At 36.4% G+C, this 16,744-nt stretch overlaps 1 protein-coding gene across 3 annotated transcripts in view; it reads left to right on the forward strand.

Annotated features, from left to right (window-relative positions):
• LOC128703895 (E3 ubiquitin-protein ligase arkadia-C) overlaps positions 1–16,261 on the forward strand; it is a 45,229-nt gene extending 28,968 nt beyond the window's left edge. For 2 of the 3 annotated variants that reach the window (XM_053798761.2, XM_053798763.2), the window contains 2 exons: positions 2,249–3,496; positions 15,881–16,261. In XM_053798761.2, the coding sequence (XP_053654736.2) occupies positions 2,249–2,464 (216 nt within the window). In that variant the 3' untranslated portion in view covers positions 2,465–3,496; positions 15,881–16,261. The remainder of the gene's footprint in view (positions 1–2,248; positions 3,497–15,880) is intronic. The other variant, XM_053798762.2, reaches the window with a different exon arrangement.
• The last annotated feature ends 483 nt before the right edge of the window (positions 16,262–16,744 follow it).

The raw sequence follows: 16,744 nt of genomic DNA on the forward strand, positions 1-16,744 counted from the left end.
ATCCAGTGTCTTGAATAATAGCAAAGACAGATAAGCTATATTGTACTAGCATTTAGATGTTTTAAAGTAGCTTTTGCGTAAGTATAAAAAACACAAATTTGCAAATCAGTCATTGCATGGGTTTATTGATCTCATGGAAATGACGATATCATCATCATCTCCAATTTGCAATTAGCTAGAGCAGGGATTCTTATTCATACCCTTTGGGGGTGTGGGACTAGATCTCTGAACAATTTAAAAAAAAATTACATTTGAATAGACTATCAGCTGTTCTATTGCTAGCTATACTGGTACCTGATACGACTGGTGGTGGTGGTGATTTCAACAGTCTGGTGAAGGGAGTAGGTGACATTGGGCAGCCCATTGAGGGTCTGTAATTGTTAAAATGGTTAAGTACCTCTGGGTTAAAGCATTACTTAGAGATTCCCAAATGAAATGTTGTAGGCACTGAGAAGTTGCTCACCTTGAGTAGAAAGTGAATTGCCTGTTTCCCAGACTTTCAATCCTTTTTTTAAATTCATGGCCTCCTTAGGGTAATCAGATGTTAAAAGGAGGATAAACTAAGGAAGTGGGTTTGGAGGTGCTGGAGGGCCTGGAGGGCCTTAGTGGATAGGAAAATATTAAAAGCAGAGCATATAGGGAATTAGTTGTTGGAGTGTTAGCAAAGTAACATTTATGAAGGGATTCAGGGAAACTGGTTATCCGGATTTGAGTTCTGAAGATGGGAATTACAGTGCCTGCACTCTGAATGAGGGGTGAGGATATTTGCAGTTTTGAACTGGAGTATCAGTGTGTGTCTGGTAAAACAATGATGGAGTGATAGGCAACCCTGCCTTGGTGGGAAACAGCTGTGTTAAAAGAATAATTATCTGATGTAATTATAAGAGATAGAGGTGTCTGTGGTGTCCTAGCTTCAGGAATTAGTGTATCAAAATTTTTTAAAAGTTCTTGCAGTTGTAGGACTTGTTATCTCCTCTCATAACCCATCCCATTGTTTGAAAGGTACATAAAATAAACTTAAGGACTTATGGTCGTAGCATACACGAGGATAACTTTTTACCTTTTATTGCCTGAATTTTGTTTTTTGAGAGCAGGCATGTCATCCCATGTGAATAATGCAACTCTTATGAGACAGAAAATAGGGGTGTTAGTATTAGAGGGCTTAGAACCTGCCGTATTTCGCGGCTTATTAGACTATTTTTTTTCCATAAAATGTCTCCAAAAACCAGCCTGCATCCTATAAACTGAAGGTCAGTGATGGGAGCCGTAAGTTTGGGGTGTGGGGTGGGCTGTAGCTCTCCCATTTACATCTGATGCCAAGCCAGTGAAACTAAAAGAAGTCTTATAAGCCGCGAAATACGGTACTTTGAATTGTTGCTATTATTATATATCCTGCGGTGTATACTTTCTTGCTACTCCACAGAGAGCAGTTTAGAAAATTAATTGTTGAAAAGTTAGCTATTCATTCTCTCTCCATCTAGTACTGTTGCTCTTTCTTTTATATAATGGATATGTTCCAGAACCATGGTAGTTGTGCTAAGCTCACTCATGCCATTAACACTTAATTCTTTATAATAATAATGTTCACTATACATTATGAACTCCATTGATCATATATGGCATATGTATATGAATTACCATTAGAAATGGGACATTCACATTAGAAATTTCACATTACACAATCCTCTCCTTAATGTAAGGGGAAATCATTACATCTTGATGGGGGACCTCTTACTGAGCTCTTTCTTCTAGTGTCATCAACAAACTGGTTTTGAGATTTTATTATTTTTTCCTTATTCTCTGATGCATCAAGTTAGGAAATATTGAAGGCAAAATCTACTGCTGGTAATGCTTTAATTGCATGTGACGGTGTGATGTAGTGTTGAAAAAAATAAGAAAATAACATCATTAGGCTGTTGAAAGATCTTAGCAGTTGGAGGTATTGCTAATTATATTATTGTGAACTACAATATTTGTATTTGAAGCTCTTATACCTTGCCAAATGTTAATCCTACAAACCAGGAAATGGGTGGGGTTCAAGAACATGGTGAGTCCTGAAACTCCAGGCTGGTGTAAGCCACTTCGCCAGAATGACATGTGGCTTACGCATTGGCCTGGAGTTTTACGACTCGCCATGGTTTCAAACCCCACTGTTATGTGTTTTTTCAGTTGTGTTATTACAACTTCGTTAATATTACAGAATGTTTTTAATTAGACAGTAATTGTTTCATTAATATGTCCACTGCAGATGAAGCGTGCAGATGTTACTGAAGATGGTTTGGAGAAATGTACCATCTGTCTATCTGAGTTTGAGGAGGAGGAAGATGTGCGAAGGCTCCCATGCATGCATCTTTTCCATATAGAGTGTGTTGACCAGTGGCTAGCAACCAACAAGCGCTGTCCTATCTGTAGGGTGGATATTGAGGCTCATCTGACGAAGGACTACACTGCCACATCCTCATGAAATCAATTCTCTAGTAAGAGTGGAATATCTTGAAGCCACCCCATTCATGTCATTGTGCTTGTGAGGTGACAGTGGAGAACTCACCAGTCCTTCCCTGCACCTGGTAGAGCATGTTAAGGTTCCTACTTATTACAACTCTAAAAACAATACTTTCACAGCACAGAACATTGGATGATTTGGGGAAGATTTCCCACTTACTAGAGGTTATAAAGAAATACTTACATGAAATGGCTTATTGCAAGTAGGCTGATGATAAATCCTCCTAAGGCTAGAATTAAGAGCGTGAAGCCTCAAGTGGTGCTTCACACAGGCAGGATCCTCACTGCACTGGGCAGGACAAGCTTCTGCTGGACCTTATTATAGTGACCAGCTTCAGGGACATTGCTTGCTTGTGTCTTCATTACTGTGGAGATTCCTACCTACTGTGCCAGTGCAAGAACTTATGGTTTACATTATAATTAAGAATGTTATAATTCTCCCTTAGAAATACATGTATACAATAAATTGTGTGATGTTCACACACAGACATGCACACACAATTTTGGTAAAAAGTGACATAGGACAGTTGCACCAGATAATTTGACAAATTTATCCGTTGTAGTATTTATATTCAACTAAAAAAACGTAGCCCTATATGTACTGTATATATAAATAAAACAATTGATGTAGCATGATCTGATTTGCACTAATAGTAACTGAATCAGTGCTGGAGAACCAACGACTTTAGTCTTATATAACAATATTAACTTTTAAATCTGGCCTAACTTAAACGGATTCTGCATATAGTTTTGTTTAGTCAACTTGCATAATATAATTAAATGATATTTTCACAGACCCTTCAAAGGTGGTGGTGTGATGAAGGGCTCTTGATCCAAGGAAGTGGAGCTACTCTTCCCTTCCTCAAATTGCCTTCAATTCCCCAGATGCTGTACGACCCCTGCTATTTAGCGCTTCCCCATGAACATATTTACACCGGGACTACAGTTGTTTTGTTTTCAGTCGTTACAGGATTAGGACAATTTCTATTTACAGGTGAGGTGGCATATTTCACCATGTAGAGATAAATTTCATATTGTACTGGTCAAAATATTTGTCATTTATGCCAGTGTGCAGATTTCTTTGTTGTAAGATAAAAGTTAAAAAGAAAAAATATACTTAGTGAAATTATGGCCACTTTGAGGAGTTTTACCATATATTGTGTGTGTGTGTCTGCTTTACATATGCATATATGAGTAAACATATATACACATCCACTTATACATACAATATATACATTATACATGTTACAGGCAGTGACTTGCTATATAAATCATCACATATCTTCCATATCTTATTAAGATTTTGGATTGTTTGTTACATTGTCAGCTAATGCTACTTGTATAAAAGTTGGCCAAAGTAGTCAGTAGAATTGCCCTTGTGTTTGGAAGATGCAAAAACTGTTAATGTTTGTAAGTCGTGCAATACCAAGGAAACTGAGTGTGTTACAAAGGATGGTTCAACACGTGCATATGATTAGCAGCAGCAGCAGCAGCAGTTATAGACAGTGTATGATTTATGGGACTGCCATGATGAGGTGTGTTCTTATTGTATAAGGGCATGCATTTTGAAAAGTGCAAAAAAAAAAAAAGTGTATGTACTGTAGCCAAAACTTATTTGAAACGGGTGTATTCTAATGAAGAAAAGCATAGCTAAATATGAATGGGGGCAAGACAGAACTGTGTTGGTAGTCTGTTTAGATGTTGGAGCCAAGTTGAGTATAAAATGGACATGAGGGGCATTTGACGCTCTGCATTGAAGAAGGAACAGCCTCCATTTGCTACTAACTAGGTCTGAATTATCAAGCTGTAGATAATGCATCATAAATATTGAAGTAATATAGCCAAAACAATATTTGTTTAGCTCTAGGCTGCCAGATTGTTTGTATAAGTAAGGCATTTGTATTGACAGTTAGGAAAACTTTTGAATTTTGTTTAACTTTAAATTGACCTAAGGCAGAGGAGACCATATGACATATTTGCAATTGGTATGAGGTTATTTGTTCTTCAGTTTGACCTGTTTCCTAGAGATTGGGATGAAGCTCCTACAGTCCTCACAAACTCAGGTATGGTGCAGAAATAGTCAAGTATGCCATAGGTACACTACCAGTGTGAATGTTTGTTGCTGCAGGAACTTGGTGCACATCTAAGACTGACTGCAGAGTTCTCATTTATTTATGGCGAGCTGATTGAATGTGATACTTTTAACATAGAATAGTTTGCATGTGATAAACAGTATATTTTATTTTATTGTGGTTGTATTTTTTCCCTTCTCATCCCTTAACCCTTAAACTGCATCGCATAGATGTAGGACCATGTGGGGAACTGGATGTGAGGCAGATCAACAAAATAAATTTCACGGGTTTAAATTAAGTTAGTTGTGATATATATATATTTATATATATTTATATATTTATATATATATATATATATATATATATATATATATATATATATATATATATATATAGGTAGTAGGTTGGTAGACAGCAACCGCCCAGGGAGGTACTACCGTCCTGCCAAGTGAGTGTAAAACGAAAGCCTGTAATTGTTTTACATGATGGTAGGATTGCTGGTGTCCTTTTTTCTGTCTCATGAACATGCAAGTTTTCAGGTACGTCTTGCTACTTCTACTTACACTTAGGTCCCACTACACATACATGTACAAGCACATATATACACACCCCTCTGGGTTTTCTTCTATTTTCTTTCTAGTTCTTATTCTTGTTTATTTCCTCTTATCTCCATGGGGAAGTGGAACAGAATTCTTCCTCCGTAAGCCATGCGTGTTGTAAGAGGCGACTAAAATGCCGGGAGCAAGGGGCTAGTAACCTCTTCTCCTGTATATATTACTAAATGTAAAAGGAGAAACTTTCGTTTTTCCTTTTGGGCCACCCCGCCTCGGTGGGATACGGCCGGTGTGTTGAAAGAAAGAAAGAAGAATATATATATATATATATATACATATATATACATATATATATATATATATATATACATATACTATATATATATATATATATATATATATATATATATATATATATATATATATATATATATATATATATATATATATATATATATATATATATATATATATATATATATATATATATATATATATATATATATATATATAATTTTTTTTTTTTTTTTTTTTTTTTTTTTTTTTTTTTTTCAACAAGTCGGCCGTCTCCCACCGAGGCAGGGTGACCCAAAAAAAAGAAAGAAAATCCCCAAAAAGAAAATACTTTCATCATCATTCAACACTTTCACCACACTCGCACATTATCACTGTTTTTGCAGAGGTGCTCAGAATACAACAGTCTAGAAGCATAAACATATAAAGATACACAACATATCCCTCCAAACTGCCAATATCCCAAACCCCTCCTTTAAAGTGCAGGCATTGTACTTCCCATTTCCAGGACTCAAGTCCGACTATATGAAAATAACCGGTTTCCCTGAATCCCTTCACTAAATATTACCCTGCTCACACTCCAACAGATCGTCAGGTCCCAAGTACCATTCGTCTCCATTCACTCCTATCTAACACGCTCACACACGCTTGCTGGAAGTCCAAGCCCCTTACCCACAAAACCTCCTTTACCCCCTCTCTCCAACCCTTTCGAGGACGACCCCTACCCCGCCTTCCTTCCCCTATAGATTTATATGCTTTCCATGTCATTCTACTGTGATCCATTCTCTCTAAATGACCAAACCACCTCAACAACCCCTCTTCTGCCCTCTGACTAATACTTTTATTAACTCCACACCTTCTCCTAATTTCCACACTCCGAATTTTCTGCATAATATTTACACCACACATTGCCCTTAAACAGGACATCTCCGCTGCCTCCAACCGTCTCCTCGCTGCTGCATTTACCACCCAAGCTTCACACCCATATAAGAGTGTTGGTACTACTATACTTTCATACATTCCCTTCTTTGCCTCCATAGATAACGTTTTTTGACTCCACATATACCTCAATGCACCACTCACCTTTTTTCCCTCATCAATTCTATGATTAACCTCATCCTTCATAAATCCATCCGCCGACACGTCAACTCCCAAGTATCTGAAAACATTCACTTCTTCCATACTCCTCCTCCCCAATTTGATATCCAATTTTTCTTTATCTAAATCATTTGACACCCTCATCACCTTACTCTTTTCTATGTTCACTTTCAACTTTCTACCTTTACACACATTCCCAAACTCATCCACTAACCTTTGCAATTTTTCTTTAGAATCTCCCATAAGCACAGTATCATCAGCAAAAAGTAACTGTGTCAATTCCCATTTTGAATTTGATTCCCCATAATTTAATCCCACCCCTCTCCCAAACACCCTAGCATTTACTTCCTTTACAACCCCATCTATAAATATATTAAACAACCATGGTGACATTACACATCCCTGTCTAAGACCTACTTTTACCGGGAAGTAGTCTCCCTCTCTTCTACACACCCTAACCTGAGCCTCACTATCCTCATAAAAACTCTTTACAGCATTTAATAACTTACCACCTATTCCATATACTTGCAACATCTGCCACATTGCTCCTCTATCCACTCTATCATATGCCTTTTCTAAATCCATAAATGCAATAAAAACTTCCCTATCTTTATCTAAATACTGTTCACATATATGCTTCAATGTAAACACCTGATCTACACATCCCCTACCCACTCTAAAACCTCCTTGCTCATCCGCAATCCTACATTCTGTCTTACCTCTAATTCTTTCAATTATAACCCTACCGTACACTTTTCCTGGTATACTCAGTAAGCTTATTCCTCTATAATTTTTACAGTCTCTTTTGTCCCCTTTCCCTTTATATAAAGGGACTATACATGCTCTCTGCCAATCCCTAGGTACCTTCCCCTCTTTCATACATTTATTAAACAAAAGTACCAACCACTCCAACACTATATCCCCCCCTGCTTTTAACATTTCTGTCATGATCCCATCAGTTCCAGCTGCTTTACCCCCTTTCATTTTACGTAATGCCTCACGTACCTCCCCCACACTTACATTCTGCTCTTCTTCACTCCTAAAAGATGGTATACCTCCCTGACCAGTGCATGAAATTACTGCCTCTGTTTCTTCCTTAACATTTAAAAGTTCCTCAAAATATTCTCGCCATCTACCTAATACCTCCCTCTCCCCATCTACTAACTCCCCTACTCTGTTTTTAACTGACAAATCCATACTTTCCCTAGGCTTTCTTAACTTGTTTAACTCACTCCAAAATTTTTTCTTCATTAAAATTTCTTGACAGTGCCTCTCCCACTCTTTCATCTGCTCTCCTTTTGCACTCTCTCACCACTCTCTTCACCTTTCTTTTACTCTCCATATACTCTGCTCTTCTTATAACACTTCTGCTTTGTAAAAACCTCTCATAAGCTACCTTTTTCTCTTTTATCACACCCTTTACTTCATCATTCCACCAATCACTCCTCTTTCCTCCTGCCCCCACCCTCCTATAACCACAAACTTCTGCCCCACATTCTAATACTGCATTTTTAAAACTATTCCAACCCTCTTCAACCCCCCCACTACTCATCTTTGCACTAGCCCACCTTTCTGCCAATAGTTGCTTATATCTCGCCCGAACTTCCTCCTCCCTTAGTTTATACACTTTCACCTCCCTCTTACTTGTTGTTGCCACCTTCCTCTTTTCCCATCTACCTCTTACAACTAAATAATGATCCGATATATCAGTTGCCCCTCTATAAACATGTACATCCTGGAGCCTACCCATCAACCTTTTATCCACCAATACATAATCTAATAAACTACTTTCATTACATGCTACATCATACCTTGTATATTTATTTATCCTCTTTTTCATAAAATATGTATTACTTATTACCAAATTTCTTTCTACACATAGCTCAATTAAAGGCTCCCCATTTACATTTACCCCTGGCACCCCAAATTTACCTACTACTCCCTCCATAACATTTTTACTCACTTTAGCATTGAAATCCCCAACCACCATTACTCTCACACTTGATTCAAAACTCCCCACGCATTCACTCAACATTTCCCAGAATCTCTCTCTCTCCTCTACACTTCTCTCTTCTCCAGGTGCATACACGCTTACTATAACCCACTTTTCACATCCAATCTTTATTTTACTCCACATAATCCTTGAATTTATACATTTGTAGTCCCTCTTTTCCTGCCATAGCTTATCCTTCAACATTATTGCTACTCCTTCTTTAGCTCTAACTCTATTTGAAACCCCTGACCTAATCCCATTTATTCCTCTCCATTGAAACTCTCCCACCCCCTTCAGCTTTGTTTCACTTAAAGCCAGGACATCCAGTTTCTTCTCATTCATAACATCCACAATCATCTCTTTCTTATCATTTGCACAACATCCACACACATTCAGACTTCCCACTTTGACAATTTTCTTCTTCTTATTCTTTTTAGTAATCTTTACAGGAAAAGGGGTTAGTAGCCCATTGTTCCCGGCATTTTAGTTGACTTTTACAACACGCATGGCTTACGGAGGAAAGATTCTTATTCCACTTCCCCATGGATATAAAAGGAAAAGTAATAAGACCAAGAACTATTAAGATAAAATCAAAGAAAACTCAGATGAGTTTGTATAAATAAACGTGTACATGTATGTGTAGTGTGACCTAAGTGTAAGTAGAAGTAGCAAGACGTACCTGTAATCTTGCATATTTATGAGACAGACAAAAGACACCAGCAATCCTACCATCATGTAAAACAATTACAGGCTTTCGTTTTACACTCACTTGGCAGGACGGTAGTACCTCCCTGGGTGGTTGCTGTCTACCAACCTACTATATATATATATATATGTATATATATATATATGTATATATATGTATATATGTGTATATATATGTATATATATGTATATATATGTATATATATGTATATATATGTATATATATGTATATATATGTATATATATGTATATATATGTGGGTAGAGAGCATTGGCTTTGTTTAAAATTACATCAAATAGGAGTGAAGGTGAGATCAGTGCTACTATACATTGTAGTCTGATGAAGATGATAAAGAGAAAATGTTTAGAATAAGCAGACACATGTCTGAAAAAATAATTTTTTCTAGTAATGTAAAACATATATGTAAATGGGCCATATTTTCTTTTGCAGTGTTAGTCGCATGGAGTTTATAAACAGGTTACACGTGTTGCTCTGTGCAAGCATGATGGCAATACCAGTGTGCTGTAATTTCTCTATTGAAGGACATTCTTAAAACACATGTTAAATGATAATCAGTCTATATGTAGAGTGTAAATAGTTGAACTAGTGTAATATATAAGTAAAAATATTAGGTTGTGTGCAAGATTTTCTCAACCTGTCTCACTATGCCTAAGGACAGTAAGATCATCACTTCATAAAATGGCAGTATTCAAAGGGAAATCATGATATTTAGAATTTTATTATGTGTGACATTTCCTTGTAGTGTATACATATATATACGTGGGAGCAGGGGGCTAGTAACCCCTTCTGTATAAATTTAATAAGAGAAACTTTTGTTTTTTCCTTTTAGGTCACCCTGCCTTGGTGGGATACGGCCAGTTCATTGAAAAAATATATATCTTTCAACAAACCAGCTGTATCCCACTGAGGTAGGGCAGCCCAAAATGAAAAACAAAAATTTCTCCTTTTAAATTTAGTAATATGTACAGGAGAAGGGGGTTACTAGCTCCTTGCTCCCGGCATTTTAGTCGCCTCTTACAACACGCATGGCTTACAGAGGAAGAATTCCGTTCCACGTCTCCATGGAGAAGAGAAAAACGTAGATAATATCATTTTAATGTTCACTGTAGAGGGGTAGTGGTGTAAGGTGTACAGGCCACAGTTTAAGGGTTAATATGAAGGTTAAAAATATTTCTCGCATGCATTACATGTAACCTTCCATGTATTTGTTGTAATGACAATTTATTTTATCCTTGATGCATCTCGTATTATATATCCATTAAGAATTTATTTAAAAGTTCACATGATGTAATCGCAAGACTTGTATTTGTTTGCCATGAAACACATCACTAAACTTCCTCTGCTGTGTGACTACTGGAATGTCAGCCTTTGTTTATATTTTATCCAGTGTTGTACTGTCCCAATTTCAGTTATGTATATATAATACAGTATATTATTTTTGTGTATGTGCACGTGTGTTTGTTCGTCTGTGTTTGTTGTATATTTTTTTTTATAATTAACACAACAGACATCTGCCAAGGCAGGGTGATCCAAAGAAGAAAATGCATCCACCATTGTTTATTCAATCACAGTCTTTCAAGTAGTGTGACCCTTAGGGGTTTACCACTTGGTTATGATTATAATTATAATTATGATTATAATTATTTCAAGAAGAGTGCTGACATCACAATCATCCTCACTCATCCTTCAAAGTGCAAGCACTGCCCTTTCCACCTCCAGGACTCATCCAGCTAACCAGTTTCTCTTGAATCTCCAAATAAAAGTTATCCTGCTCACACTCCAACAGCAGAAAAGAGTAGTGTCTGCACTCTTGAAGGAGGGGGTGGAGATGTTACAAGCAGAGGGTAAGCTGATTGTGATGTCACCACTTCAGTGCATAGATGGCAATTGAGTGAATGTTGGTGAATGTTTTTTTTCTTCTTCTCTGGTGGAAGATGACTGTTGAGTTAAAAAAAAATACATATATAATTTTTTTTTTAACACATTGGCTGTCTCCCCACCGAGGTAGGGCGAGCCGAGAAAGAAACACTTTCACCATCATTCACACCATCACTATCTTGTCAGAGGTGCATCAGTTCTACAGTTCAGATGCCCCTCCAAACTACAAATATCTCTAACCCCCCTTCCCTTCAGAGTGCAGGCTCTACTTACCACTTCTAAGACTCAAGTCCAACTAACTGGTTTCCCTGCATCCCTTCACAAAATGTTACCTTGCTCACACTGACAGCTTGCCAAGTCCCAAAAACCACTTACCTAACATGCTCACACCTGCTGGATGTCCAAGGCCCTTTCACACAAAACCTTTACTCCCTCCAACCTTTAATAGAGCAACCCTTACCCTGCATTCCCCCCACTACAGATATATACACCCTTCAAGTCATCCTAATTTGTTCCATCCTCTCTTAATACCCAAACTGTCTTAACAACTCCTCTTCAGCCCTCTGGATAATACTTTTAGTAACCCTGCACCTTCTAATCTCCAAGCTACGAATTCTCTGCATAATATTCACGCTGGACTCTGCCCTCAGATATGGCACCTCTTCTGTTTCCAGCCTCCTTCTAGCTACAACATTCATAACCCATGCTTCACACACATATTTATATATATATTGATTTATTTATTTTATGTGTTTATGTATGTGGGGTTAGATGAGATCTTTGCAAAAACTTGCATCATGGTTATCCTAACATTCCAAATGTGAGAGTATGTGATGTTTGATTGTCATTATTAGGGATCATGATAAATGTGTGTGTATGCACATGTGTATGTGCATGTATGCATGTGCACATACAGTATTTATGTGTATTGTACCCACTCATAGCATGATCTTACATTGTGTGACTTTGGCTGAACACTTTCAAAATTACAGCATTCCTTCCATAGCACTAAATAACCTTGGCTGTTAAGCTCTGTAAATTTAAAAAGATATATACAAGTAACATTAAATTTGAGCAGTAGCTGCAGAGTGCCCAGAGCTGCCACTGAGCGAAAGCAAGTCACTAGACAATGTTTCCTACTTAAGACATGTGTTCTCAAATATGTGTTATTTGTGAATGCTTAATTTATATCAGGCACCTTTATAAAAAAAAATTAAGAGAATATTCGTCAAAGATATTAAAATGTTCAGTAAAGGACAATAACTATTATATTCTGGATATTGACCTAGTATCATATACAGTAGCATAATTACATATTCTGAGTTATATTGTTGAACATAATGGTGATCGGTAGTAAAATGCGATACATTATTTAAGCAAGAAACTTGTGTGATGGAAGGTATAATGGGATTTATAGGGCCACAGTTTGACACGTTGACCCATAGTTGTCACTTTGTATGGCATGTGTTATTGAAATCCTTGAAGAATAACAACAAAAAATTCTAACCATTTTGTTAAATGCCACTGCATTAAGCTTTGTTATTGGTTTGGTAAGTTCTTATATGTTTGGTACAATTTGGTAAGGAAATGTGACTTTTATTATGATGTTCACATGTGTATATAGTGTTGAGTTGATAAGCCTTGCTACATGCACGTCAGCCCAGTAGGGCCACGTTAACCCTTTCCTTAGCTTATCGTGTCAAAAAGATATTTTTGTTTTTAATAACATGTCGGCCATTTCCCACTGAGGCAGGTTAACCCCCCAAAAAAAGAAAAAAAACTTTCACCATCATTCACAGATAATCAGTGTTTGCAGAGGCACTCAGATACAGCCGTTTAGATGACCCTCCAAACAGCCAATATCCCAAACCCCTCCTTGAAAGGATACATTAAAAAGAGTTGGTCGCAAAATTTGTAAGTCGCTGAAACATGACCCTAGTGTGTTCCCATGTGTACTTCACTCAATCACAGGAATGTATCACCCATGTTATGAGGGTTTGGTATGTATACTTATGTGGTACATGCTATGTATGATAAAAGCATAATGAATACTTGTTGATGCTAAGAAAACAGCAGTGAAAATGCATGTATATATGTATGTCTGTATAAATATTTATGTATGAAAATGTATGTATGTATAAATAATGTATTCTGGATTTGAATCTTGGATGCAGTTAAGTGTATCAGACTCAGTAAGGGGCATGTCACCAAGTTGAAGACTGAATAACAAGTGAACTGTTAGTGAACTGATAGGCCAGGGTTGCCTGATTAGCAGGTACAGTAAAGGCAAAACTTTGTGTGGGTTTGAAATGCAAGTCAAAGATGCAAGTTCGTTCAGTAGTATGCCAGTAGTAAAGGACGGGATACCATAGTAAATTGTGACTTGATTTTTATTCGTATTTGTAGTACAAAATCTGTTAGGTCGGTTGATTCGGAATCAGTGGACAAAGTGTGTTGATTGAAGAATTAAACTCTTTTGTTACAATCACAGGACAATTGGTCTTGCTTCTACAGAGTCAATTTTTATGAAGCTCCTTTACATATTGTAATTTTTCGTTACTGTGATTGAAAGTGCAACCAAAATTAAATAGTGTGTGGAAAAGCCTTTATAGTATGTGCTGTTAAATTTTTGACGCATTTATTTAATCTCGTGAAAATTGCATTTATATAGAGGAGCTTAATAGAGCTGACTCTCCCTCCTACAGTCACTATTATTCCTATTAGTGAGTCACATTGAGAGTTTGCTGTAATTATAAGACTTGCCATCCCTGAGTAACAGCTGTAAACGATTATTGCCGAGATATTGATTTAAGTGAGAATGTATATTAAGTGAATTATAAGGTTATCAGCTCTTTGCTCACTGATTATATGCCTTACTTCAACTTTAATTCTGTATAAAGAATAGACATGTGTATTTGATCTTGACTGCTTTCTCAAGACTAGTAATTCGGTGTGTTATACTAAGTAAACTGTGTCACTGTGTTGAGATTTGATCTACAAGTTTTGAGGTTGTTATTTGTTAGCGGTATGGTAGTGGTGAGAAGATGGAGAGTCATTCACATTGCCACTCGGTTCTCTCCTCCCCTCTGGTTGATTTAGCTAATTTGTATATTACATGTTTTGTATTATTTATGCATACAATCTTACCTGTAGAGGGTTTTAAGGTTTATTTTTGTTAATAGTTATAATTGTATTACCTCATATTTTAGCCTCCATTATTTAGTTTGCAATATAAAGCTGTCTTTTGTAACTATCTTATCCTTCAAGAGGGTTTGCCCTGATGCTAGTGGAAGGCTCTTGATGCAAGGAATTGGAAACTACCATTTGCCTTAGATCAAACCTGATTACCTCACATTCCCAGGCACTGTATGACCCCTTCAAGTTTAGCGCTTCATCATCAATAAATATGTATACAGTTTATATTAAAAGAGTTTATTATTAAAAGAGCATAATACTGCAAAATGATGATCAATAGAAGCGGATGAATATTTGCTGCACCTACATCCACATTTCATTTCAATATATTCTTGGATTAAATTATCAAACTGATGGATATAAAGTGAGAAAATACTTGAAGAGCCGTACATTTTTACAGAAGTCTCTCTCAAGAGGGGAATATACATGTCTCTTACGTGTGTTTTGTATTTGAGGCCAAGTGATCTTTCAATTTATATATCAACTTAATTTTAAGAATTTTAACCCATCCTCCTCTTCTTCAAGGAAAAAAAAAAAAGAAAGGTTTTTAATGCTTTTCAAAAGAGTATAAGTAATGAGTGTAAATTTGGGCTTCTCCTTGGTTAAGTTTACTTTGCTCTAATCTTTTTTGAATATCTATGGCTGCTAAATATAGTTAACATTTTGCAAACTTTTCTACTTAGACTGTTGTATGAGTTTTAATGTATCGTGTATATCACTTTAATGTTTTTCCCCTCTCCTGGACTGTTGTGAATGTGTAACATTTAATCATAATCATCAGTTGCAGTATTGAATTACACTACATTTCGCATAACACGTTGAACAATTTTATCCTCGTTCATTTTCAGACTATTGTTTAATAATGTTTCTTTTATGTGTGACAGATTGTGTTCCATCGAAATGTCAAAAATGTTGATATGTAATTACAAGAGTAAAGTATTGCTTATATTGTCATCAGAACCTCTGACGTGTTTTTATTGAGGGTAAATGGAACCATGAGGAATATGTACGTTGTGTGTGATACCAATCATTTCACTTCATTCCTCACTTTCATTTCTGAATGTAGATGGGAATAATATATTTTTGATAGCATATTATAAGGCCAGCTTTTTCATTGCACTCTAATCTTTTTCTCTTATATATAGTACATTATATAGTATTTTGATAGATTCACAAAATATATAGAATTGTGTATGAATACAAATGGATACATACATCATATTTTTAGCTTTTTAATTTAATGATGCAGAATATTGAGCTTGTAATTTATTTAAAAAATGTGTTTTCACACATACAGTTTATGAAAATATAATGGCCAGTGTTAATACATACTGACCATTGTCTTATGAGCCAGGTCCATGACTGAGGTACCCCACTCTGTGGAACACCTGTTTATATTTAAGGACTTACTTCGACTCCTGTCTTCAGTTTTAATGCACCAGTAATTTTTTTCCATTTTACGTTGATTGTTTTGCAAGACGTTGTTTATATAAAAAATTTCTTTTAATACAGTTTGAAGTATTAAATGTTTAAAATAACAGGACTGATATATTAATGTATTATCTAAGGTTCCATGTGGCTGATCCGGTCACATTGTTACCACAAATGGAAGGGCACAACTAGATACCGAGCTTCCACATTAACTTGTTCTTTATGGTATGTGATGCCTGATTATGAGTGAGGTGTTGATATTTTACATTGTGTGGGTGCTTTTATTATCTCTTATGTTAGAGCACACCTCCCATTACCCCCCACAATCTTCAGTAAAGTGGGTGTGTGCGCTAGTGTATATTTCACAAAAGACGGCACCTGTGGAATGGGTATCAGTTGCCTCGCTGAGGTTGCAATCTTAGAATTTGCACCACTACAAAGCATGTTTAAATAGATAATGGTTGTAAATGTATGAATAAAAACCTATTTACAAGTCATTAACAGTATGCCAGATCGTTTACTGTATTTTGCTTCCAACCTGTATGTAAACTACTGATGGTTCTGTTGAACATTATCTCCAAGGCTCAGTCTCAGACCTGGCCCTGTAAATTTAACAGAAAATATTACAATAATTAGGGCTTTTAATGACGGTAGAAGGTTAAGATTAAGTATATGCTGAATGTAAGTAGAAATTTGCAAGATGTACTTATCATTTTACATGTGTATGAGACAAAAGATAGAAGCAATCACTTTGGTGATGACCACATTAGTCATGTTTTTAACAGAGCTTCTGTTGGTATCACTGTGGTAATCATGTCAGTTTACCCGATGGAAATTGGATCATCTTAGGGCATGATAGACTGCTTGATAATGGAAGTAGTACTAGAAGTTGTCTGTGGATCCAGGAGTGGCAACTGAGAGTTTATGATTTGTGGCAGTTGTGCCAGTTTGTTGACCCCTATTAATAGCTGAGAGATGATTGTACATATTTCCTGTATTCT

The sequence above is a fragment of the Cherax quadricarinatus genome, chromosome 95, assembly GCF_038502225.1.
Source record: "Cherax quadricarinatus isolate ZL_2023a chromosome 95, ASM3850222v1, whole genome shotgun sequence".
Lineage (NCBI taxonomy): Eukaryota > Metazoa > Arthropoda > Malacostraca > Decapoda > Parastacidae > Cherax > Cherax quadricarinatus.